Source organism: Astatotilapia calliptera, chromosome 9, assembly GCF_900246225.1.
Source record: "Astatotilapia calliptera chromosome 9, fAstCal1.2, whole genome shotgun sequence".
In the NCBI taxonomy this organism is placed as follows: Eukaryota; Metazoa; Chordata; class Actinopteri; order Cichliformes; family Cichlidae; genus Astatotilapia; species Astatotilapia calliptera.
Window position 1 is genome coordinate 1823585 of NC_039310.1, and position 25756 is coordinate 1849340.

At 45.9% G+C, this 25756-nt stretch overlaps 1 protein-coding gene across 1 annotated transcript in view; it reads right to left on the reverse strand.

The window, feature by feature from the left end:
* Nucleotides 1-25756, reverse strand: part of sspo (SCO-spondin) — a 48995-nt gene that overhangs the window by 12254 nt on the left and 10985 nt on the right. Inside the window, exons 12-28 of the mRNA XM_026180213.1 lie at nt 22651-22894; nt 22421-22562; nt 22186-22321; nt 20217-20389; nt 19631-19849; nt 19376-19541; nt 18982-19234; nt 6025-6235; nt 5539-5633; nt 5193-5449; nt 4612-4746; nt 4145-4347; nt 3936-4063; nt 1905-2014; nt 1670-1819; nt 110-203; nt 1-29 (exon numbers count right to left, since the gene is read on the reverse strand). The exon at nt 1-29 is cut by the window's left edge and continues 181 nt beyond it. Coding sequence (XP_026035998.1) covers nt 1-29; nt 110-203; nt 1670-1819; nt 1905-2014; nt 3936-4063; nt 4145-4347; nt 4612-4746; nt 5193-5449; nt 5539-5633; nt 6025-6235; nt 18982-19234; nt 19376-19541; nt 19631-19849; nt 20217-20389; nt 22186-22321; nt 22421-22562; nt 22651-22894 — 2745 coding nt within the window. The remainder of the gene's footprint in view (nt 30-109; nt 204-1669; nt 1820-1904; nt 2015-3935; nt 4064-4144; nt 4348-4611; nt 4747-5192; nt 5450-5538; nt 5634-6024; nt 6236-18981; nt 19235-19375; nt 19542-19630; nt 19850-20216; nt 20390-22185; nt 22322-22420; nt 22563-22650; nt 22895-25756) is intronic.

The following is a 25756-nucleotide window of genomic DNA, read 5'->3' on the forward strand; positions in this document are numbered from 1 at the left end:
CACACTTCCAAACACCCTCCTCACAGGAGCTGAACACACAAAGGCAAAAGGTTTTTATGGACAGACAAAAACAAAGAATACACATTTATAAATGTTCAGAAAGACTGACCAGTTCTGGCAGTGTTGAGTGACAGCAGCTCCAGCTGGAAACAAGGAGCCATCCCACTCACACGGACACTGGCTGGGAGCTACACAGCTGTCGCCTGTTTCATAAAAAACATACAGACAAAGAACGTAAAGACGGCAGTGGGTCGTTGTGGGTTAGACTGAAAAAAGACATCCAAAACAGTTGCAGCTACTTAATTTTAGTGGTGCGACGCAGCTGGTTTCAAATACTCTGGTTTGGTGAAGAAGCAAAAATAGTACTCAGTGTAAGAGCAGTTTTTACACGTGTTTCTGTCAGCATGACACTGAAACAAGTCAGATCACGGCATTAATATTTCAGCAGTGATGATAAACCTGGAATATGTAAATAATCCCATTGGCTGTGCAGAAAAAGAAGCCACTGCATTTTCTAGCACCTCCTGACTGCTTGGTGTTGTAGTCCTGCGTTTTGAATAAATCCTTATTAAGTATTCGCTACTACGTTCCCATTTGATTATTTACATTCTGTATTTATTTAGTATTTTGATTCCGTAGTTATTGGTTTTGCTTATTGGTTGTCAGTTTCTTCACTTGTGATGTTGTAAGTAGTTACTAAGTGATTATAAACTCCTTCCTGCTGTGAGTCTTTTGGTATCTTATACTTTTCCGCCTCCCTCATGTTTCTTTAATCTCGTCGAGTCTTTGTCTCTGCTTTAGGCATTACCTGTTTAGGTTACTTCTAGTGCTGTCAGCATTAATCTCGTTACAATGACGTTAACGCTATAACCGCATTAACGCAGCACAGCGCTAACGAGCTAACCACGCTAACGCACGGGGCGATCCGCGTTAACTCGCTTACCAAGATTCGCCGCGTTAATGCAGTTAGGGCTTAACGTTATTTTAACGAGATTACCTAGTTCCTGTTTTATTTTGACAGTCATTTGTGTCTTGCACCTTTTAGTCTTAGTTTTACTTTCATGTGTTGTTACCTGAATTAGTTTCAGCTGATTCCCACGTGTCTCTCTTTCTCTGGTGACCTGTCCTATTTCAAACCTCAGTGTTTGTTGGAGTGTCTGTTTTCTATACCTGTGTTCCTGTCTGTGCTTGCCTCTAGCCTGTTTATACTGCTTGTCATTCTTATGCTTTGCTCACCTTCTGTTTCCTGTGTTTTTGCCCTGAAGGAGAATATTTTGGATTTTTAACATTTGCCTTCAGCCTTTGTGTCTCTTGTTTGTCTCAGAGCCCCACGTTTGGGTCCTCTTCCTGCACCAGTCCTGAAAACTGGCACGTCAGTGAAGTTACTGCTGCTGTGCAGTGTGTGTGAATGTGCACATCACTCAGTTTCTAGTTTGTTTTTGTTCTGCATGTAGTATAAGGCTGTAAGTTCTAAACTAAAGAAGCAAATCGCCCTAGTTTAACTTCCCACACATATGCATGTTGTATTAGGCGTTCAGCACCCATTCCTCTCATTCTTCTGACATGTGGCTTCAAGTTCTGCTTTGTCACATTAAAATACCAATACAGAGTCAACTGTAATGTTCAGTTTTATACATCACAGCTATGGACAGAGCAGAGTCTGTCTCACCATGTCGGACAGTGCCTGCAGGACAGAAGCAGCCCTCCACACAGGAAACAGCATCGCAGCTGGAATGTGGACCTTGCTGAATGGTTGGACATGAACGCGAGCAAGCTGGACCACAGGGATCATAAACCAGCCCGTTGTCACACTGCAGAGCTACAGGAAGATGAAGTTAAAGTTAGAGAAAGTGTGCCCCGGACATTAGCTCAGGTATGGGCGTGTGTGAAGGATGGCAACGTACGACAGAGCTCCTGGGACCGCCAGTGGATGTAGACCCCTCGCCGGTTACACTCTTCGGCGTAGGTAGCGATGGCTGTACAGAGACACTCACAGTCTCCACCTGAGTCACAGCTAAAACACGTGACAAACAACAAAGCTACCTTTAAACTGTTACTCCAAATACACAGTTTTAGAATGACTTGGTTACATTTTTCCTTACTAACTGCTGTATAAGCAGCATGCTTCGCTGGTGGCAGTCCTGTAATCATTTTTGTAACAGCGGACAGTTTTTTTTTAAACTAAAACCCAGTGACTGAAGATTGCATTTTTCTTGGTCAAGTAAAATTTTCTTTCACCAAATGATAATTGATATCATAAACAGTCATTGTTCTTGCCTCAGTTTAATCAGATTTCAGTTTATGCTCATAAAAACAGGGATTGTTTGCTAAACTGCAAAAGGGTACGGACCGTTTTACTCAAACAAATCTGTAAAGTGAAACTAGATACTTCAGACAGCAGATAAAGCTGATGATAAAGTGCAAAATAGATTAACCCACTAACTTTGCAGCATTATAAATATGCTAGATACAACTGTATTTTCCGCACTATAAGGCACACTTAAAATCCTTTAATTTTCTCAAAAATCTGCAGTGCGCCTTATAATACTGATGCATGAATTCTGGCTGTGCTTACTGACCTCGAACCGATTTTATGTGCCTCACGGCGCTCAAAAATTTGTCAAAAAATGTTTTAGTATGACTTTGGTAGCTATGAAGCCGCACCGCTTGATGGATGGTTGGAGCATTACGGCTGCCACAGTCAGGAGCCTCACGGAGTAATCTGGGTCCTAAACTCCGTCGGCTTCAGGTCCCAAAGTCAAACAATCACTGCAGCATCACTGAGAGTTACAAACTGTCTAAATTCTTTCATCTTTAATAAAATGATCAGTGTTGCTGCTTTACCAGGTGTAATAATTAAGTTTAACATCCAGGCATCCATGAAAACAGGATTTATTACATTTAACAGAGTTAGAAGTTAGCAGGAGGTTAGCTCACTAGTTTCCACCTAAGCATGATATAGCATGTTCTGACTGAGATTTCTGAAAACATTCAAACGTACAGCTCTGCTATCACTTCCAGCATAAATGAAGACAGAAAACTAAACAGCAGTGACGTTTGTAGGGTTACTGAAGTTGGGCTAGCTGGTATATAATGATGTGCTACGTGATTGCTAGCAACACAGCTATGTTAGCATAACATAAACACAGTGAAGCTGGAGGATGAAGGCTAACATTTTTCCACTCGATAAAAGTTAACGTGAGGGTTCCCGATGGTTAGGGACAAATGCAATCCCAAGGCAGGATGCTGTAAACGGACCAAACTTCAGTCAGGAGAACAACTGAGATAATCCATCCACAATACGAGGTTAGTCATTAATGTACTGCAACAACGTGGAAACAGAGCAGCTGCAGAGAATTCAACATTAATGAATCAATGGCAGCACGGTGGCACGGTGGTTAGCACTGTTGCCGCACAGCAAGAAGGTCCTGAGTTCAATTCCAACATCAGGCCGGGGTCTTTCTGTGTGGAGTTTGCATGTTCTCCCCGTGTTTGCGTGGGTTCCCTCCGGGTACTCCGGAGACATGCACTTAGTGGGGATAGGTTAATTGGATAACCCAAATTGTCACTAGGTGTGAATGTGCGAATGAAAGTGAGTGCGAATGGTTGTCTGTCCCTGTGTGTTGGCCCTGCGACAGACTGGCGACCTGTCCAGGGTGTACCTCGCCTCTCGCCCTATGACAGCTGGGATAGGCTCCAGCGCCCCCCGCGACCCTGAAAAAGGATAAGCGGAAGCGAATGGATGGATGGGATGGATGAATCAATGGTAGGAAAGTGGAGGAAGCAAGAAGAATGAGTTAAGTAAAGTTGGACTTATCTGACTGTTTTGTTTCACTTAATGCTCCGTATAATCCTGTGCGCCTTATGGTCCAAAAAATACGGTATATATTTTTTTAGGTTTAATATGTCTTGCATAGATTAGCGCTGCCACTCACCCACAAGCATCAAAGACACACCAGTCATAATACTGCTGAAAGGGCACCTCAGGGTGGCACCTTGAGAAGAGTCCCTGAGTCAGCACAGCACATTTTTTCCTGGCCCATGTCACTCTGTGGGAGTTCAGCTGAAGAAGACAGTGTCAGAACTTAGTGTAACGCAGACTAAAACCAAAAATCCCTCTGTGTGTGTGTGAATGTGAACTTACAGCGCAGGGGTCCCGGAGGTCCTGGTCTGCCACGTCAGGGCAGGATGGGCTGACCTTCCAAGAGTTTCCAAACAGCTCGGCTGTCGATTCCACAATTCCCTGCCGTGTTGTGAAGTCGTTCTCTGTGTCCCCATCAAAGTTACCACACAGGCCCCCGACCCGACCACGAAGATGGGCCGCCAAACGCACGTACACACGCATACCTGGAAGAAGAAATGCAAGTTGCAAGCAGCAATTATGGGACAGAGTTTTTAAGCAAGGCACAGACACTATGGCAACTACATATACTAATGTTGTTGTAAATACTGATCATTTTGACAGGCTGCAATCGCTCTAACGGCCAGTAGGGATGAACTTAAATCCCTACTTTAAAGGAGCAAATGCGTGTCACTTTAAGTATTTCAATGTTTTTCTGTGTATTTTCTGCAAAGGATCTTTTATATTTAGTTTATATGTGTGCGTCTTACCTCCATCCCACAGCAAAGTGACTCCAAGACGTGACGAGAGGGACACAAACAGGCCAACTTTTTCCAAAGTCAGGCCACTGCCACTGTAAGACTTTGGTAGGCTAACTGGCATCCCATTTACTGTCACAGCATTACCTAATGTCACAGACAGTTTAGCAATTAGACCCTCACTTTCCTCACATAGTACAATCACTTTGCCAAAAGAGAAATAGGACACATTTGTGAGTCATGTCTGATAAAAACAGCACCTAAGAACACACAAGTGATTCAAAACTTCAGTAAAAGTTAAGTTAAACTCAAGATCACAGACGAACTTGTTTGATGGGACGTTCGGGGTTTTGCCTTTGAGGGCAAGTAGCTTACCCGTGCAATGATTTACATGTTTGAGTATGAATCAGAAGGTCTCTAGTTTGAGTGTAGTAGTTGGGTATGTGGTGTAAAAATCTGACATATCAACTATGTGGTGACCTCTTGTGAATAGGGGGCTTTTTCTAAAGCAGTATTCTGCTCTCACATGGGTTCCAAGGGGCCATGTTTGCTGGATATAAACTCTCATTTAGCAGCACCATTGAGCCCTCTACCTCTTAGAAGATGTATGACCGTGTTTCCCAGACTGAGGGTGACTGATTTTGTGCAGGTGACTCCCGTGCTTCCACACGGCACGTTCTCCGCCGTGACGCTGAATAAGCCGCTGGTCTCCCTGGCTAACACGTACTGGCAGTCACCCAGGAAAGAGTAGCAACGACCGTCGAACGTCACATAGTGTGGGTCCCCCGTTGCCACACATACACCAGCACAGGCAGAGCGGCCACAGTGCCAGCGACGCTCATTGCACACACTGCAGGGAAAAATGATACCGTTGTAAAAAGAATACGTTTATAATTAATATATCTTAAAGAATTTTGATGCACTCAGCTCATACATTACCATGTGTTGCAGTCCTTAGTGATGGTGTCATTGCTGTAATAAAGTCGACCATTGTGGTGACATGGACATTCATCTGGCAGAACACAGCGGTCGCCCTGAAGGAAAAGAAGATGTAAAGTACGAAAATGTCGGTCATGATCAAAGACTACAGCTCTCGTTGTGTTGTTTGTCTCTAAACTCACAAAACACCATGGAATTTAATTTGGAGCTGACATTAAGGGATTCATGATTTTTTGCACGATTGACATTGAAAATAATCCTTATCTATCTAATATTGGCCCTTAGTGAAGCTCCTCTGTTCACCAGCTGTTTGAAATAAGCCATGATAGCACCCTACAGATGTTGAATAAAAAGTAGTGTGTCCACTACAGAGGACATGCATTAATAGGCAGGGCCTCGGGAGGATATGACTGGAACAGAAATGAATGTGATCATAAACCTACAGCAACATCTGCATAAACCTGCACAAAAAAGGTTTTCACTCACTAGTAAGACAGTCCCCTGTGGACACACACAGCCAGACAGGGGCTCTCTGCAGCTTGACTGCATGACGCTTGAGCCCTGCTGTTGGCCAGGAGGGTCCAGGCTCGAGCAGGTGAGGAGGCAGGAGCGTGGGGAGTAGACCAGAGTGCCGGGGCACTGGTTCACCTCCTCACAGAGCTCTTGAGTGCAGTTAAACAATCCCTGCTCACACACACTATGGAGGGAAGAGACGAGGGAGTGGAGTTAGTATGAACATCTACTGAATGGTATTACCAAGACATTATAGGTCTATTAAAGATTATTACTGAAACGTTGTTATTAACAAGTTTGGTTTAGCAGGTGAAACAGTGAATACACTATAAAGCAGACTTCATAGTGATGACACTAAACTATCATCCATACATTTTTATTCTCCTTTAACAGCAGCTGAGGCGTGACAAGAATCACTTAATGATTCACTTGAATCAACAGCCAGTGTTTTTCATTTAACGTGCCCTGATATACTGTATGTCATTTACGATATCTGCTTAATGATTAACCAGAATTTCCCTGTTTCCTCATAGCAATTACTCAGGTCAGACTGATATCACCAGCTCAAAGGAAACAAGTCACGTACAAAACGGACTCTGTACAGACCAACATGTCACAATATATTAGAAATCAGAGAGAAACTAATCTGAGCCGTCGGTAAGTTACTTAAACCCACAGAGTAATGCACACTGCCGTTACATGGTAAAGAAATGCAATGAAATCAACCTATCCTGTATCAGCAAGCAGGAACATAGAGTGATTTCATCAGAGCTCTTGCACCACCAAGTAGGCATCACGCTCTTATGTGCATCTATAGTTTGCAGTTGCAGTCATTTAAATACAGTGTCTTGCAAAAGTATTTGGTCCCCTTGAACTTTCCCACATTTTGTCACATTACAGCCACAAACATGAATCAGTTTTATTGGAATTCCAGGTGAAAGACCAACACAAAGTGGTGCACACGTGAGAAGTGGAACGAAAATCATACATGACTCCAAACATTTTTTACAAATAAATAACTGCAAAGTGGGGTGTGCGTAATTATTCAGCCCCCTTTGGTCTGAGTGCAGTCAGTTGCCCATAGACGGTGCCTGATGAGTGCTAATGACTAAACGGTGCACCTGTGTGTAATCTAATGTCAGTACAAATACAGCTGCTCTGTGACGGCCTCAGAGGTTGTCTAAGAGAATATTGGGAGCAACAACACCATGAAGTCCAAAGAACACACCAGACAGGTCAGGGATAAAGTTATTGAGAAATTTAAAGCAGGCTTAGGCTACACAAAGATTTCCCAAGCCTTGAACATCCCCCGGAGCACTTTTCAAGCAATCATCCAGAAATGGAAGGAGTATGGCACAACTGTAAACCTACCAAGACAAGGCCGTCCACCTAAACTCACAGGCCGAACAACGAGAGCGCTGATCAGAAATGCAGCCAAGAGGCCCATGGTGACTCTGGACGAGCTGCAGAGATCTACAGCTCAGGTGGGGGAATCTGTCCATAGGACAATTATTAGTCGTGCACTGCACAAAGTTGGCCTTTATGGAAGAGCGGCAAGAAGAAAGCCATTGTTAACAGAAAACCATAAGAAGTCCCGTTTGCAGTTTGCCACAAGCCATGTGGGGGACACAGCAAACATGTGGAAGAAGCTGCTCTGGTCAGATGAGACCAAAATGCAAAACACTATGTGTGGTGGAAAACTAACACTGCACATCACTCTGAACCATCCCCACTGTCAGATATGGTGGTGGTGTAGCTGAGATATAATGTACGAATTGTGAACATTCTCAAAACTGTATTGTACATAGGTTATACTTTTTTTTATTGTGTGAACTTTATTTTTGTGGAACTAAGGTTTCGTGTGTTATTGTTGAAGTGGGACATTAATCAGTGTAACGCCACCTGCGGCCACATTGCGGGTGTGGGGTTTCCTAGCCAGAGCTGTACGGACTCCACACTGGTGAGGCACGCTTTCTGTAGCTCTTCTCCCTGTACTAAATTATCCATATAAATTCGGTGTATTTGTCTTTGTTAAGTATTGGCTCCTAGGGTTAAAAGCTCTCAAAGTGTTTTCAATCGCTTTGAGTGAGAAAAATGATATTTGGAACTGCGCTTTATCTGTTGTATCATCCGTTTGTGTGGAACTGACTTGTGTTAAACAGGGTGAGGAGAAGCCTGCTGCCGCTGTGTGTGACACTGATTTTGCTGCTGCACTCTGTTTTATAGGTATGTGTAAATGTGTAGTTTTTGTTTTATGTGTATAATGAGCTCATGTCCCGAAGCTGTGCTCTGAGCAGTATCTTCAGCCATGTTGGGAAGAGTTAAAAAGTTGTTTGAATATGTATTATGCAATTGACCTATTTTAATGGGAATTTGAATGTTATACGTTATTGTTAGTGATTCCATAATTGTCTCTGTTTTACCCCACTGTAATATTTGATTTTGAAGTGGCGGTTGTGAAAATTATTATTTTGATAAGTTGTATTTTCTTTTATATGATGCAAGCAGAGCTGTACGGACTCCACACTGGGTGAGGAGAAGCCTGCTGCCGCTGTGTGTGACACTGATTTTGCTGCTGCACTCTGTTTTATAGGAATAAACCCTGTTTCCAGCCAGTCCGTGTCTGTTGTCACAACGCAGTCGACCATTTCACATCTGCTACATAAAAGTGGTGCCGTGACCCGGATGCATCTGATTAGCCGCTGCCGATCGCTGAGGTTGAGCTGAACACTTCCGACACCTGTAATATAAGTAAAATTATTCTGTGGGTCAGCAAAAAATTTCCAGTGTTCTGTTTGTAGGCATTTCTCCCAGTTACACCTGTTAGAGTCTAACTGAGCCGTGTTTACTTGTGTTGTATTTTTCTGAGTGATAGGTATTTTTGTATTCCTTTTGTTTCTGATCCCCTTTGTAGTTATTGCTAACCTCCTGTAAGCAACATGGCTGGTAGGGGCCAAGACTCCTTTAACCTTTTCACGCCAGTCGCTGGGAGAGGTTGGAGACTGTCTGGGGCAGATGAAGTGAGAGACAGGTCTATAATGTCGCGTGATGAGCCAGCAGAGTCAGATGACATTATTCGAAATAAAGCTCATGAGCGCCAGTCCTCAACCCCTGCTTTGAGCGACGACAGCACACACAAAGAGCTACGTGAGCTCATTGGTGAATTGGGAACCCAGATAGGTGAATCAATCGCTAGCCGGCTACTATCCAGTCAAGTCCCACTTGGTCCAAACCAGACAGCTCCAGCCGAGTCCCCCAAAGTTAAGAGCCCTGACACCACTCTCGACCTCTCCAAAGTGAACTTAGTGGTCCGACAAGATATCAAAGACCCACCTATGTACAGAGGTGATGATGCGGATAAGTACTCTGTTCATGAGTGGATAGACATGATGGAAGTGTACTTAGAGAAGAGAGGGTTGTCTAGAGCCGTGCAGGTGGATGAAGTCTTAAACCACCTCCTCGGCAGAGCTAAAAACATTGTTAAGGTGGGTTTGAAAAGTAACTCATGTTCTGGTGTAGTGACCAACCCTGAGACCATCTATGCCATACTCAGGCGTTATTTTAGTGATAGTCCTGGCTCCTGTCAACCACTGGCTGACTTCTATGCCACCCAAGCAGTTGCAAAAGAGACCCCAGTAGACTATTGGGTGAGGCTTAATATCGCTGCTGAGGCAGCTGACAAGCATTTACAGCGTCAGGGAGGCAAAATGGAGAACATGGAGGCAGAGATAGCCATGATGTTTATCAGAAATTGTCCTGATCCCAGCCTCGCCTGTGTTTTCAAATGTAAGCCCATCAGTAAATGGACAGTAATGGAGGTTCAGGAAGCCATTGATGAACACCAAAGAGAGTGTCATGCAAAAAAGAAGAGCCTGGGCTCTGCCAGACCCCATCCCCTCCTCGTGGCCACTGCGACAACCACAAGCGAGTCGCCTGAGTTTGAACTGAACCATGCCCAAGTAGGTACAGTAAAATGTTCCCAGGACAGCCCGGGTAAGGCTGCTGGAGCTGCCGCTTCAGACCCAAGTGCTCTAGACCGCGTGCTCAGTATGCTGGAGAGGGTGTTAGAGCGCTCCAACCAGCCTGTCCACCCCGTAATTAGACCACAGCCTCTAGCCTCAGCCAGGTTCCCTTCGTGCCAGGTTTGTGGCAATAGCTCACATTCCACGCGCACTCACTGCATGAGAGAGAGGAGATGTCTAGGTTGCCTGGAGGTTGGGCATCAGAGGAAAGACTGCCCCAGAGCAGCTGAACCCATTACCCAGCAAAATAATCCCCAGGGAAACTAGGGTGCTTGCACTTGAGAGGGGACAGTGTGAGCGAAGAGTGTGAAACCCTCAATCCCAGTGATGACATACAGACTGTATACAAAGAAAGCCTGAAGTGTGCCCCACCTGGTACTGTTGTACTTTCCCAGAATATAGTAAGACTTGATGAGGCAGACAGCCTATTTTACACGAATGCATTGGTGAATGACAAAGTCTCTTTGCAGGCCCTTCTTGATACAGGTTCCATGGCGTGTACCTTGAGCGAAGAGGCGGAGCGAGAGTTAAAGAGCGCTGGGGTCGCATTGGAATTAAGCGACACTCGTACCGACATTGTGCTAGTGGGCTGTGGTGGAGTTCAGGTTAAACCCAAGAGTATATGCGAGTTGAAAATGGAAGTGTATGATTGTACGTTCAGAGTGCCTGCCCTAGTGGTCCCCGGTCAGAAAGATCAGTTGATTTTAGGGACAAATGTTATCAAACACCTCCTCAGACACTTCAGGCTGTCCCCCCATTTCTGGCAAGTCCTGAGCAAACCCGAATCAGCAGAAGCGCCTGAAATAGTGCAGTTTCTGAATATGCTGTCTGGCATTAACCGGTGGAGGGGTGACAAAATGCCAGATGTCATTGGCACTGTCAAACTAGCTCAGGCAGTGACTCTACTCCCCAAGCAAGAGCACCTTGTATGGGGCAGACTGCCAGCGTCATCACCCCTTTCCGAGGGCAGCGCCATTCTGGTTGAACCACCAAAATCGCAAACTCATAAAAAAGGTGTCATTGTCTGTAGAACTGTGGTTTCTATGAGTGGCGATAGGTGGGTCCCTGTTCGAATCCTGAACACATGTGATAAGCCTATCACATTGAGACGAAACGCTAAGGTAGCAGATGCTTCCGCTTGTGTAGCTGTTGAAGATCTCGAAGTGGCTTCTGACCAAAACCCAAGTGAGACCCTTAGGGTCCAGAGCCAGACAGTGTGTAGCGACGCACAGAGTAGCCCTCCCTCCTGCCCTAGCCTGCGTGACAGCTTGCAGAAGATGGGGTTGGAGGACCTAGACCTCGACTCTTGTGAAGTCTCAGACCACTGGAAGGCTCAGGTACTGCAACTGATCCACAGGTATGAGGATGTCTTTTCCAAGGGTAAGCTGGACTGTGGACTGGCAAAGGATTTTGTCCATCGCATCCATCTGTCTGACGACAGGCCGTTCAGACTTCCCTATCGGCGCGTCCCTCCAGGGCAGTACCACAAGTTGCGACAGGTGCTCACAGAGATGGAGGAGCGAGAGCTGATCCGCAAATCCAACAGTGAGTGGGCGTCCCCACTGGTACTGGTGTGGAAGAAGAATGGAGATCTCAGAATATGCGTGGACTACCGCTGGTTGAACGCGCGCACAGTCAAGGATGCCCATCCCTTGCCCCACCAGTCAGACTGTCTGGCAGCCCTGGGAGGTAACGCAATTTTCAGTGCCATGGATCTCACCTCTGGCTTCTACAATATTGAGATGGCAGAGGAGGACAAAAAGCTAACGGCCTTCACAACACCAATGGGGCTCTACGAGTTTAACAGACTCCCCCAAGGCCTGTGCAACAGCCCGGCGAGCTTCATGCGTCTCATGATGGGCATATTTGGCGACCAGAATTTCCTAACCCTGCTGTGCTACCTGGACGACCTGCTTGTTTATGCACCCAATGAAGCAGAGGCTCTCAGGAGGTTGGAGATTGTGTTTAGCAGACTACGTGCCCATGGACTGAAGCTGGCCCCCAAAAAATGTCATCTGCTCCGAAGGAGTGTGAGATTTCTGGGCCATGTTGTGACTGAAGGCGGGGTTTCGACCGATCCTGACAAGGTTAAGGCGATCACCGCTATCTCAGAGGCTGATCTCATGATGGAGGACGGGGTTACGCCATCCCAGAAGAAGATAAAGTCGTTTCTGGGTATGGTGATGTATTACCAACACTTCATACAGGACTGTTCTAAGATTGCCAGACCCCTTTTTACCCTGACTGCCGCTCCTAAAGGAAAGAAAGTAAATGCCCGAGGTGCTGCTTCTTTCCGGAGGCTCAGCCCAAGTGATTGGAAGAAGGAGCATGTTGACTCGTTTGAACGCTTGAAGGCTGCACTCCTTGACTCCGTTGTGCTTGCTCACCCTGATTTCAACAAACCATTTATCTTGTCGACAGACGCTTCACAGGACGGCTTGGGTGCTGTGCTGTCACAAGTCCAAGAGGGCGAGAGTAAAGCACGTCCCGTTGCATTTGCCAGCAAGGCCCTCGCCCGTGCACAGAGAAACTATCCCGCCCATCGCCTTGAGTTTCTGGCGCTAAAGTGGTCTGTCTGTGACAAATTCAGCCACTGGTTGAAGGGGCATAGCTTTACCGTCTGGACAGACAATAACCCCCTAACATATATTCTCACGAAGCCCAAGCTTGATGCATGTGAACAGAGGTGGGTGTCAAAGCTGTCCCCCTACGACTTCAGCATCAAGTACATTCCTGGCAGTAAAAATGTCGTTGCAGATGCACTGAGCAGGCAGCCATTCGTTCACAACCGTGTTAGTCAGAGACTCATGACTGAACCCTATGCAACCCTGTTAGAGGAGTCGCAACAGGTCAAAGAAATCTCGGTTCAGGATGCATTCAGGCTCAGTGCCAACCACCAAAGTGTTGAGTGTTTGGCCCCTGCAGAGAGCCTAGGGTGTTGTTCCCTGACTAATGATGAAGTTTCCGCAGTCTTCGCAGGCCACGCTGAGTGGGACCAAGGCTCAAAACAGAGAGCAATCTCCTGGTTGACTCAAGAGCTAGATCGGTTTCCCTCACTAGGCCAGAACACCTTGTCTGCCTTCTCGCTCCAGGAGCTACAGGAGGAGCAGAGAGCAGATGTGACACTGTCTCAAGTCATTCCGTTCGTCGTACGTGGTCGGCGTCCATCACGTAGAGAAAGAGCTCACCTGTCGCACAGAGCGCAAAAGACGATGAAACAGTGGGAAAAGTTGAAAGTGTTGGATGGTATCCTGTACAGAGTGAGCAAAGACCTGCTCACTGGCAAAAAGCGCCATCAGTACGTGACCCCATCCACATTAATCAGTCAAGTCCTGTCAGGTGTCCATGATGATGCTGGCCATCAGGGCCAAAGCAGAACTCTGTACCTAGCCAGGCAGAGATTTTTCTGGATCAACATGGAGCATGACATTCGCGAGCATGTCAAGTGCTGTAAACGTTGTGTTGTCAGCAAAACACTCGAGCCTGAGGGGAGGGCTCCTCTCGAAAGCATTAAAACTACCGGTCCTCTTGAGCTCGTCTGCATAGACTTCTGGTCCGCAGAGGATCACAGGGGCAAGAGTGTGGATGTTCTAGTAGTGACTGACCATTTCACCAAGATGGCCCATGCTTTCCAGTGCTCAGATCAGACGGCAAAACAAGTTGCGCGCCAGTTGTGGGACAGATATTTCTGTGTCTATGGCTTCCCTCAAAGGATCCATTCAGACCAGGGCGCCAATTTTGAGAGTGAGTTGATCCAAGAGCTGCTGCAAGTGGCCGGGGTGCAGAAGTCAAGAACGACACCTTACCACCCTATGGGTAACGGTCACACCGAAAGGTTTAACAGGACCTTGGGAAATATGATCAGAGCCCTACCTCCGAGGGAGAAGCACAAGTGGCCTCAGATGTTGCAGACATTGACCTTTGTCTACAACTGCACTGCTCATGAGTCCACTGGTTACGCACCGTTCTTCCTAATGTACGGGCGTATCCCCAGGTTACCAGTGGATGTCATGTTTCACAATGTTGCAAGGGACAATGATGTAACAGACTATGACAGTTATGTAAAAAGGATGAGAGATGACCTCAGAGAAGCACTCGCATTGGCCCAGACTAACACCGGAGCTAGTCAGCAGCGTCAAGCAGACCTGTACAACAAAAAGCAGAAAGGTGTTGACATTGAGGAAGGAGATCGTGTCCTTTTGGCAAACAAGGGCGAACGGGGTCGTAGGAAGTTAGCTGATAGGTGGGAGTCGACCATCTACACTGTGATCTCCAAGAACCCCACATGCCACACGTATCGCATCAGGAACGTCAAGAGTGGACAGGAGAAAGTTGTCCATAGGAACTTGCTTTTGCAGGCTAATTTCCTGCCCATAGAGTCCGAGGGCGAACCAGAGATGTCTTTTGCCAGTGAATCAGAACTCGGCCAGGAGCAGAGTCAATCTGATGGAGAATCCCCTGTCGCTGATCCTGAGGACGATTGTACTGAACGCACAGCCCGTTGGGTGGCTCAGATGACGGATGACTGTGTCCCGGCTCCTAGAGGACCCCAAGAGTGTGACAGTATTGGAGACAGTGTCTGTGCGCAGTTGGATGATGAGGAGCATCAGGACAGTGACAGTGCCAGTAGTGAAGTAGCTGCTTACCCTGAAGTAGATGATGACAACAACAGCAGGGCTTGCACTACCCCAGTTGAGGAGGGAACACTACCAAGTATCAGTTACTCTGAAAGTCAGCCAGTCAGCGAGGTTGGGAGCCTCGTGAAACATGGTGGTGTACCCCCAAGTAATGCAGCAGGCCAGATCAGGACGAGAGTGGGTCGAATAGTGAAGCCTGTGAATAGGTTAATCCAGACTATGAAGCAAAGAAACCTACAAACAGGCAATGTAGTGAGCAGCTTTGCCAAGAACTTGTTTCTGTGAGGGCTACTTGTTTTATATGTTGGGTGATTTTCATGTCAGATGTTAACACCTATTTTGAGATTGTCTTCAGCTCAGAGTACTATTCATCATATAGTAGCTGTTACCGTGTTGTTTGTTCAGGATAGTGTATAAAGCACTTTCTCTTGCGAGTAAACATTAGGGGGCCTGGCCAACTTTCTTCTGTTTACTTTCCCCATGAGTTGGGAAACATATTTGTTGCACGTATCACCGGGTAGTGAATTTCCAGATCACTGACAGTTACGAATTGTTATATGTGACGCTCAGTTGCTCACCCTTACCTAACGGGTTTTGAGAAGTTCAGGGGGGAGTATGTAGCTGAGATATAATGTACGAATTGTGAACATTCTCAAAACTGTATTGTACATAGGTTATACTTTTTTTTATTGTGTGAACTTTATTTTTGTGGAACTAAGGTTTCGTGTGTTATTGTTGAAGTGGGACATTAATCAGTGTAACGCCACCTGCGGCCACATTGCGGGTGTGGGGTTTCCTAGCCAGAGCTGTACGGACTCCACACTGGTGAGGCACGCTTTCTGTAGCTCTTCTCCCTGTACTAAATTATCCATATAAATTCGGTGTATTTGTCTTTGTTAAGTATTGGCTCCTAGGGTTAAAAGCTCTCAAAGTGTTTTCAATCGCTTTGAGTGAGAAAAATGATATTTGGAACTGCGCTTTATCTGTTGTATCATCCGTTTGTGTGGAACTGACTTGTGTTAAACAGGGTGAGGAGAAGCCTGCTGCCGCTGTGTGTGACACTGATTTTGCTGCTGCACTCTGTTTTATAGGTATGTGTAAATGTGTAGTTTTTGTTTTATGTGTATAATGAGCTCATGTCCCGAAGCTGTGCTCTGAGCAGTATCTTCAGCCATGTTGGGAAGAGTTAAAAAGTTGTTTGAATATGTATTATGCAATTGACCTATTTTAATGGGAATTTGAATGTTATACGTTATTGTTAGTGATTCCATAATTGTCTCTGTTTTACCCCACTGTAATATTTGATTTTGAAGTGGCGGTTGTGAAAATTATTATTTTGATAAGTTGTATTTTCTTTTATATGATGCAAGCAGAGCTGTACGGACTCCACACTGGGTGAGGAGAAGCCTGCTGCCGCTGTGTGTGACACTGATTTTGCTGCTGCACTCTGTTTTATAGGAATAAACCCTGTTTCCAGCCAGTCCGTGTCTGTTGTCACAACGCAGTCGACCATTTCACATCTGCTACAGTGGCAGCATCATGCTCTGGGGGTGCTTCTCTTCAGCAGGGACAGGAAGCTGGTCAGAGTTGATGGGAAGATGGATGGAGCCAAATACAGGGCAGTCTTGGAAGAAAACCTCTTGGAGTCTGCAAAAGACTTGAGACTGGGGCGGAGGTTCACCTTCCAGCAGGACAGCGACCCTAAACATAAAGCCAGGGCAACGATGGGATGGTTTAAAACAAAACATATCCATGTGTTAGACTGGCCCAGTCAAAGTCCAGATCTAAATCCAATCAAGAATCTGTGACAAGATCTGAAAACTGCTGTTCACAAACGCTGTCCATCTAATCTGACTGAGCTGGAGCTGTTCTGCAAAGAAGAATGGGCAAAGATTTCAGTCTGTAGATGTGCAAAGCTGGTAGAGACAGACCCTAAAAGACTGGCAGCTGGAACTGCAGCAAAAGCTGGTTCTACAAAGTATTGACTCAGGGGGCTGAATAATTACATACACCCCACTTTGCAGTTATTTATTTGTAAAACATGTTTGGAATCATGTATGATTTTCGTTCCACTTCTCACGTGTGCACCACTTTGTGTTGGTCTTTCACCTGGAATTCCAATAAAACTGATTCATGTTTGTGGCTGTAATGTGACAAAATGTGGGAAAGTTCAAGGGGGCCCAATACTTTTGCAAACCATGTATACGACATAAAAGTTGGGCTAATGCTAACTTGTGCAGATATTCACAAGGGTACAGCTAAATTCAAATTACCCCAGTTATTACAGCCAGGCTCACAACGTCAGGAGTTTCCAAAGAGACCGACCTGTCCTCACTGATGAACAGGCACAAATCTGTAACAATGCGTCCTCGCCTACCGCACTCATAAAACGGGACTTTGTTCATGAAACCGGGTCAGTATGATACTGTAGCTCTGCAGGCGATGATGATGAAACATGCTTACTTCAACTGAGTCTTTATGACCGGTGGCGAATGATAAAAGCTGCACTCAGATAGCCATAAAAGAGAAAGGGCTGCTTTTACAATGTACTGTTAAAAAACAACAATCAGAAAAGCAATCATCTATATGAGGTCAAAGAAAAATGACACCTAAGTAACTTCATTAATTTCTGCTTTCTTCAGAAGTGTAGTATACCAGATTAATCCGAGGACATCAGGGGATACTGATGTGGTCAGTTAAGTAGCAGAGGGGCTGTTGATCAGTTTTGGGGTTATAATGAAATTAACTGCATTAGAGAAGCAACAATGAGATTCCCCAAACAGGAGGCTTTTATGGTGGAGGACAGGTAGTCCAACTCAACCAGGGTGGTACATCAATATGTGTCATTGCTGTGTCTCCCAGCACACTCTCAAGAGCTTGGAGGAGATTCAACACAAATTGCTTTTCAACAAAAATTCTCCCTTAGATAACAAAACTGTGTTGTGACTCTTTCCCCTCATTCAAGGCCGCCCGCATCGATCGAAAATTGTTGACTTTTGCTTAACCGGGTGAATGGAAACTTTCTCTCAGTTGAACATGGAACACACACAGTCACACACGTGCACTGACACAGACCTACACTCACCCCCCAGCCCCTCCAAACGCCTTCGAAGCTCATGTCTTCTATGTTGTGAGATCTGATGATTTATGTGCTGAGGTGTTTTTTTCTGTTCTCAAACTGATCTCCCTTTTGGAGCTCAGTCTGGGGGGGTCTTTCCTCATGTTGTGCATTTTCCATTGTTATACCTCTCTGACCTGTCTTTCTGTATGGTCGGAAGGGTAAGATGGCACTGGCAAGGCTGGCAGCCTTAACCCAATTTCCCTCGGGATGATCCATCCATCCATTCGCTTCCGCTTATCCTTCTCTGGGTCACGGGGGGTGCTGGAGCCTATCGTAGCTATCGTGGGGCCCAGTTTGATATTTGGCATTGTCAGTTGCCAACTAGCAGGAATGACAGGGCTACCACTGGTGCTCTGTGCTTTTCAGAGCAGGTTCACCCTGAGCACATGTGACAGATGTGAAAGAGCCTGGAGAATCTGTGGAGAGCTGCCTGTAACATCATTCAGCATGAACAGATTGGTGGTGGGTCAGTGATGGTTTGGGGAACACATGCAGACCTCTACAGACTAGGCAGCGTTTAAGTATCAGGATGAGCTTCTTGGACCCACTGTCAGACCCTGCGCTGGTGCAGGCAGTCCTGGGTGTCTCCTGCTGCACGGCAATGCCTGGCCTCATATGGTGAGAGTATGCAGGCTGTTCCTGGAGGATAAAGGAATTTACACCACTGACTGGCCCTGACCTCACTTGACCTAAATGCAACAGAACATCTGTGGGACATTGTGTTTGACCTCAGTGTACCTCAGAATGTCCAGCAGCTCAGTGATGCCCTGCTCCTGATCAGGGAGGAGATCCCCCGGACACCATCCACCACAATGGGGGCAATACAAACTACTGAGTACCACTGCATCTTTTATTCACTTTGAATTTTGGGTGTCTTTGAATTTAGCCATCTGCAGGTTGGTAGTCTTCATTTCCATTAAATGATGTTTCGTCCTCTGGTTCCTGACCAGTCCATACCAGTATTGATATCCAGTATGATTTTTTTCCCCACTGAGCTCTGATGCATTTACGAAGTGTTTTTTTGTGTACATCTGCATCTGTACCGTGGATTTAATATTTCATAAAAGATTTAAAAATTCTCAATCTAAACGTATTTCATGATCAAAGTGTGTAGCGGCAGAAAGGTGAGACAAACTCCTTGACTACATACCAGGTGTTGCAGTTATTTTGAACCATGGCCCCAGGTGAATACATCACTGCTCCTTGCATGCATGGGCACAAAGAGATGGGAACACACTGACCCTGCTGGTCCTGCACAAGCCCTGGTGGGCACTGGCAGCCTGGAACACACAAGCTTTGACTGCGACTGTCATCACAGCTCCAGCTGTGTCTCAAATCTGAGCATGAGTTCCCACAAGTGCGACCGCACTCCTGGTACACCTGACCCCCTGAACACTGCATTGCTGGGGAGAAAGGAAGAGATAGCGTAGCAGAGCATTGGTTTTAGCACACTGTATCAGAAAAAACATTCTTTTGGTCTCTAAATAGTAATAACTTTTCCCTCAAAGCCTCAAAACAACACAAACAACGGTCCTCCAGCTTACTGCAGAAGGTGCGGTTGCGCCACTGGACCACAACACCTTCCTGAGCACAGTGTCGGGCATAGGCAGTGAGGACGGTGCAGTGACAGGATCCCTGCGGCACACAGCTGCAAACCTCTGACAGACAGAGACGGAAATATGGCTCCCTCTCCACCACGTCGTGACACAACTGTAGAATCAGAGATGGAGGTGCAAGTGTGAATAAAAGCGAAGGCAACAAACTCGTGAGAGATGACCAGAAGTACCCATCACACTGACCTGAAAGATGGGGCTGTGGAGGACAGCACACACAGTCTCTGCATACTGCCGCCTCTGGGTGTACGTGGAGCAGGCCTCTGGTGCAGCTCCTCCAGGCAGGGTGCAGAGCGCTGTTGTGAATTTCGCCACAAAGGATGTCACGCTGTTCTCCACATCTCCTTCTGGGGTGGTAAAGTCGTCACGCTGGTTCCAGGTCAGTGTTCCACACAGGCCGCGCACCTTGTCATATATACCCATGTCCAACAGAGAAGGATTGATCCCATGTTATGGAATTGCTTGAACATTGTGTTTTATGGTAATTTTACAGTTTAGTGCCTACCACCTGGCCCTAGCGCGCTTCTCTTTGAGATTCCACATAATAGAACGTGTCTTATTTCTTTGCAGATCGCAGGTTGGCTCTGTGACAACATTATGGTTGGGGCATTTCTATATAACACCCACTTAAATGATGTTATAACTTGAGGGTGACATCTGTACAGCTAATTTGCTAATCTGCAGAAGCTACCTTGGGTCACTAAACTGGACCTCTGAACCATGTTACAGTTGGACAGTATATTGAAAGCACTAGGAGTAGTTTGAAGATCACCTTGTTTCCAAAGCCAGGCTGCAAGGTGATGAACGCCAGGGGTCCATCTAGGTACCACAGAATCTGGGCTCCAAACATCTGGATGAGCAGAAATGAGGAGGAGGCCTTAAGCACAGCTAGATCCCCTGTTACCAAGGGCACCGCTTCCTTCTGGCCATTCAGTGTCACTGAACCTGAAGGTAACAATATCAGCTGTAACCAGTCAGAATGCAATCAGCACATTCAATCCAGTCCAAGTCCAAGACGCTCTACAGTGTCTACTATAAAAACCTGTTTGTGCTTTGATTGCACAAAAATGCTGCACTATGACGCAAGCTGCAGCCTGCAAGGTTGTAAAAAGAAGTCCTTGCAAAAGAACCAAAAACTGCAGTTCCTCAAATAGCCACAATCTTGCACCTTTGCCCCAGGTGAATGCGTTTGCAACAACTACATAAAACTATGTTATTATTTTTTGTAAATAACTGACTTATTGATAATGGCACCGGTTCTGACATAAACGGTAGTAACCAGACCGAAAAGCAGCGCACATTTTGGTGCTTTATTTTGGTGCTTTTTTGTCCTGAGATGTGATACACTTTGGATTCTAGCCAATCATTTTACCTTTCCTAAGGATAGTAGGCGGGCCCAGGTACGTACGTTCTTTTAGAGCAGAGCTACGAAGAAGAAGAAGCTTTGAGCCAGGAGGGAGGGGGTGAGTGATTCCTTGAGTGATTCGCTTAGGCTACGATTCAGCACAGGAAGGGAGGGGGTGAGCAGCTCAAATGTGCTGTTAGCATGTTAGCAGAGCGATGCTACTGTGAACCGAGGAGCTATTGTCTTGATGTGAGCTTCTACTCAGGGTTTTTTCTTCCAGTTCAGTGCAGAAATGTTTTCGTTAAGAAACTGGCTGTTGTTTTTTTTCACACAGTTTTAATTATAAGCTAGATATATTTCTACTAATGAAATTAGTTTGCTAACAGCAACAGGGATGAGTCAGTGAGTCAGTTGGGCTTGTGAGTCATTAAAGTGATTCTTATTGAACGATTCATTCATGATTCGCGCATCACTACAAAGGAGGTAACATCTCGAATCTGATGAAACACCTTTTTTTTTAAAGCAGAGAAATGCACTGTATTTGATAGCTTGCTATCAAAGACCGAGCACATCTACTGCGGGTGTGGTGCCTGTTATCGTAGCCGGAGTTAGCAACATCCCCCAAAAACACGAAGAGGAGAGTCCTGGCCCCTAGCCCTGCCAGTGTAGCAGAAATGATGAGGATGATGATGCAGCAGCAGCCGTTCTTCTCTGCATGAGTAGCTTAATGTTGTTCGTGTGTAATTTACGTTGAGTAGGCTAACCACGTTATTACATTAATGCATGTAAGGTGAACTAGCAAACATCATCATAGCTACATGCGGCTGTCTTCTTGTTTGATGGCAGATGCTCCCTTCACCCTGACTAAAAAGGCTAAAATGACCAAAGAAAAAGTGGAAAACAGCTAAACATGAGAGGTTTTTGGACAAAGTTTGTGTTTTTTCCATTGTTTAAGCACTGCTTCCAGCCAAGAGTGATACCATATATGCCCCATAGCTGCAGAAAAGGCTAACATTGTTATCTTTTTTACAAAAAAACAGATGAACATGAGAGGTTTTTGGACAAAGTTGGTGTTCTCCATTCTTTAAGCACCGGTTCGAGCACCGTTTAAGCACCGGCACCATTTCAAAAGTACCGTTTTGGCACCGGTTTTGGATAAAACCTAAACGATACCCATCCCTAGACATCGATGGGTATATAGTTAAAGTTATCAAACTGGACACAAGCTTGTTTGTGATTTTGGTGTTGTTTTTGTATACAGTCGATGGTCTAAAGCAGCATTAATTGCTGGGTAAAGCTGTGTTGTGAGCCTAAAGAGAACAGTAAGAGAAACAAACTACTAGACACATCTAGATTTGATTTCCTGTGATCTATCAAGCAAACCTTCATACCATACCGGTGTCTGTGATGGTGACTGTGGTCCGGAGAGCTGTTACTGACATCTCCTTTAGACACCCCCCTCCTCCTTCCCCTCCCCCTGCCGTACATTCTCCACAGCGTACACTCACAACTACCTTCCTGTCAACAAAGTCCTGAAAACACACAGAGAATAAGAACAAAGTAACAATGCACAAATCTGCCTCATAGTGTAAGCAAATGTGTTTGATTGCATTTCTCTACACATGGCTCACCTCCACAGCAATGAAGGAGCAGTCGCTTCCCTGCAGTGAGTACCTCTTTTTGTCAAAAGTGGTCACCTGTAAACCGCCCATCAGGGCGCACTCTGCCGCACACTTCTCCCCAGTACACTGCCACTGACCCGAGCTACACACACTGTCAAGGTAAAGGCAAAAAAAGTTGCACATAAATGGGGAAAATGGGTAAACGATGAAGAGTTGACAGGAAAAGACTCCCTCCTCACCAGGTGTTGCATCTCTGTTGTATTTTGTCCCCTGACTGGTATGTGCGTCTGCGATGAAAGCAAGGACAATCATCTCTTTTCAGACACCTTCCCTGGTGAAAATAGAGGCCTGGAGGGCACTCGCATCCTCCAACACACTCGTCCCTGCACTGGCCCATGGCTGCGGGGGGCTGTGGAGAAGTACAACTGGGAGGACAGGATGATATGCAGTCTGAAAACACCTGACCTCTGGGACAGACACGGTCTGAAAGGACAGATAAAAGACAGAAAGCAGCATTATTATAGCGTGATTCTCATCAGGACAATATTGACAATCTGACAGGCTGTGTTACAGATTATATCAACTTCTGTGTGGACACTGTGGATCCCAAAAAAACATTTTGTGCTTCTCCAACAATAAGCCCTGGGTTACCAAAGACATCAAAGAAACCCTGAACAAGAAGAAAAGAGCTTTCAGAAACAGTGACAGAGATCAGCTGAAACTGGTGCAGAAGGAGCTGAAAGCCAAGATTGCAGAGGGTAAAGAGTCCTACAGAAGGAGGCTGGAAAGCAAACTGCAGGACAACAGCACCAGCGAGGTGTGGAATGGAATGGGGGCCATCACTGGCCTGAGACAAAAGAGAGGTGTTGGGATGGATGGAGACGTCGAAAGTGCAAACAACCTAAATCTGCACTTCAATAGGTTTGACTGCCCTGCGGCTCCTGTCTCCACACCCAGCTCTTCCCATCTTCTCCTTTCTCCTCCCCCCTCTCCTGCCCCCTCAGACCGTCTCACCCTGTCCCTCTCAGCAGATGACATCAAAAGAGAATTGGGCAGACTCCACTCCAGCAAAGCTGCTGGCCCTGACGGTGTGAGTCCCAGGGCCCTCAGGTGCTGTGCTTCCCAGCTGTCTGGAGTTCTACAACAGATCTTCAACATGAGTCTGGAAATGCAGAGAGTCCCATCACTCTGGAAGACATCCTGCCTGGTTCCTGACCCTAAAAAGATCAACCCGTTGACCCTCGGTGACTACAGGCCAGTGGCTCTGACTTCACATGTCATGAAGACGCTAGAGAGACTCATCCTGATGCGTCTGCTCGTGGAGCCCTGGCTGGACCCCCTGCAGTTTGCCTAGCAACCTCGTATCGGCGTGGAGGATGCCATCATCTACCTGCTGGACCAGGCTTATTCTCATCTGGACATTGTTGGGAGCACTGGGACGGTCATGTTCTTTGACTTCTCCAGTGCTTTTAACATGATCAGACCATCACTGCTGGGGAATAAGCTCACAGAAATGCAGGTGGACGCCCCACTGGTAGCTTGGATTATGGACTATTTAACAAGTCGACCACAGCATGTCCGACTGAAGAGCTGCCGCTCATTGTGGGCTGTATCAGGGATGGACAGGAGGAGGAGTACAGGAGTGTGGTGGACAGCTTTCTCGAGTGGTGTGAGCTTAACCACCTACAACTTAACATCACAAAGACAAAAGAACTGATCATGGACTTTAGGAAGCAGGCTCCTCCTCCTAACCCTGTCACCATCAGAGGGGCTGATGTGGAGATCGTTGAGGACTACCGGTACCTGGGGGTACACTTGGACTGTAAACTGGACTGGACCAAGAACACCAATGCTATCTTCAAAAAAGGGCAGAGTCGGCTTTTCCTACTGAGGTGACTCAGGTCCTTCAATGTTGGTAGGAAAATGCTGACCATGTTTATCACTCGGTGGTGGAGAGCGCTTTGTTCTTTGCAGCTGTGTGCTGGGGCAGTGGGGTGAAGACAGCCGATGCCAACAGGCTGAACAAACTGATTAAAAAGGCTGGTTCTGTCCTGGGTGTCAGACTTGAGAACCTGGAGGAGGTGTCTGAGAGGAGAATGCTAAGAAAGCTTGTTTCTATCATGAATAACCCCTCCCACCCCATGCACGCCCCCATGATGGACCATCGGAGCACACGCAGCAAAAGACTCATTGCCCCGAAATGCAGAACTGACCGCCACAGGAAATCCTTTGTGCTGGTGGCAATAAGACTGTATAACTCTTCCTTACTCTGTAGGTGATTTTCCTGAGACTAATACCAATGTTATTCTGTTCCCTTTCAGACCGTGCGATATTACCCAACAGTACCTTATTGAATATGTGTTTCATCCCCCCATCATACGCTGCTACTCCCTTTATTCTATTGCACAATACTATGTCACTTTCTAGAATCTCCTGCACTGATAGTTAAGTTATTTACTCTCCAGGATCCAGTCATATATATTCGTTAGAGTTATTTGATACTATGTCTTGCACTATCCTACTACTGTATATTACTGTACACTACTATTATTATTGTATATATTTTATATCTTATTCATCTGTTCCTCTGACTCTCCTGCTGCTTTGAGCAAAAGAATTTCCCTCGGGAAAAATAAAGTTATTCTTATTCTTATTAAAGAAGAGAGGTTCCCTAACCCTAACCTAGCCAGAGATATTCAACTCAATTCAATTTTATTCATGCAGCAGTGACAGTGGGAAGGAAAAACTCCCTTTTAACAGGAAGTAACCTGCACCCAACCCAGGCTCAGGGAGGGGCGTGGCCATCTGCTGCGACCGGTTGCTGTGAGAAAAGATATGGTTGCTTACAGTTTATAATAATGTGCTGTGAGTCAGCACTGCTTTGGAACTCAGAGAGAGTCCTACGTATAGATACTGTTAGTGAGTTCAAAATAAAGTTAGAACCTACAGACCCTAAATTAAAATCCCGGTTTCTGTGTCAAAGCATGTGTCGTAGCATTTTATGGATGCTTCTGGCTAACCAAGCAGATAGCATTAGCTGAATAGTCAGTAAGTCTGGACACAAATTATATACCATGACACTACATTACCATATTCAACTGCAATATAGAGACATGAGGCTCCTTACAACCAAGAATGCTGAAACAGAGGCTTCAAAATGTGAGTCAAACCAATGAGTGACATCATGTTGGCTACATTCCCTTTTTTATATCTATGATGTTAGCAAACTTTAGCTAAATGCTGTGTAAGCAATTTTACTGAATTGATCCACTGACTGAACACCCAGTCGTCGCATTTATCAGATGTAACGCAAGATCACTCTGAGAGCAGAAGGCAGGGGAGGAC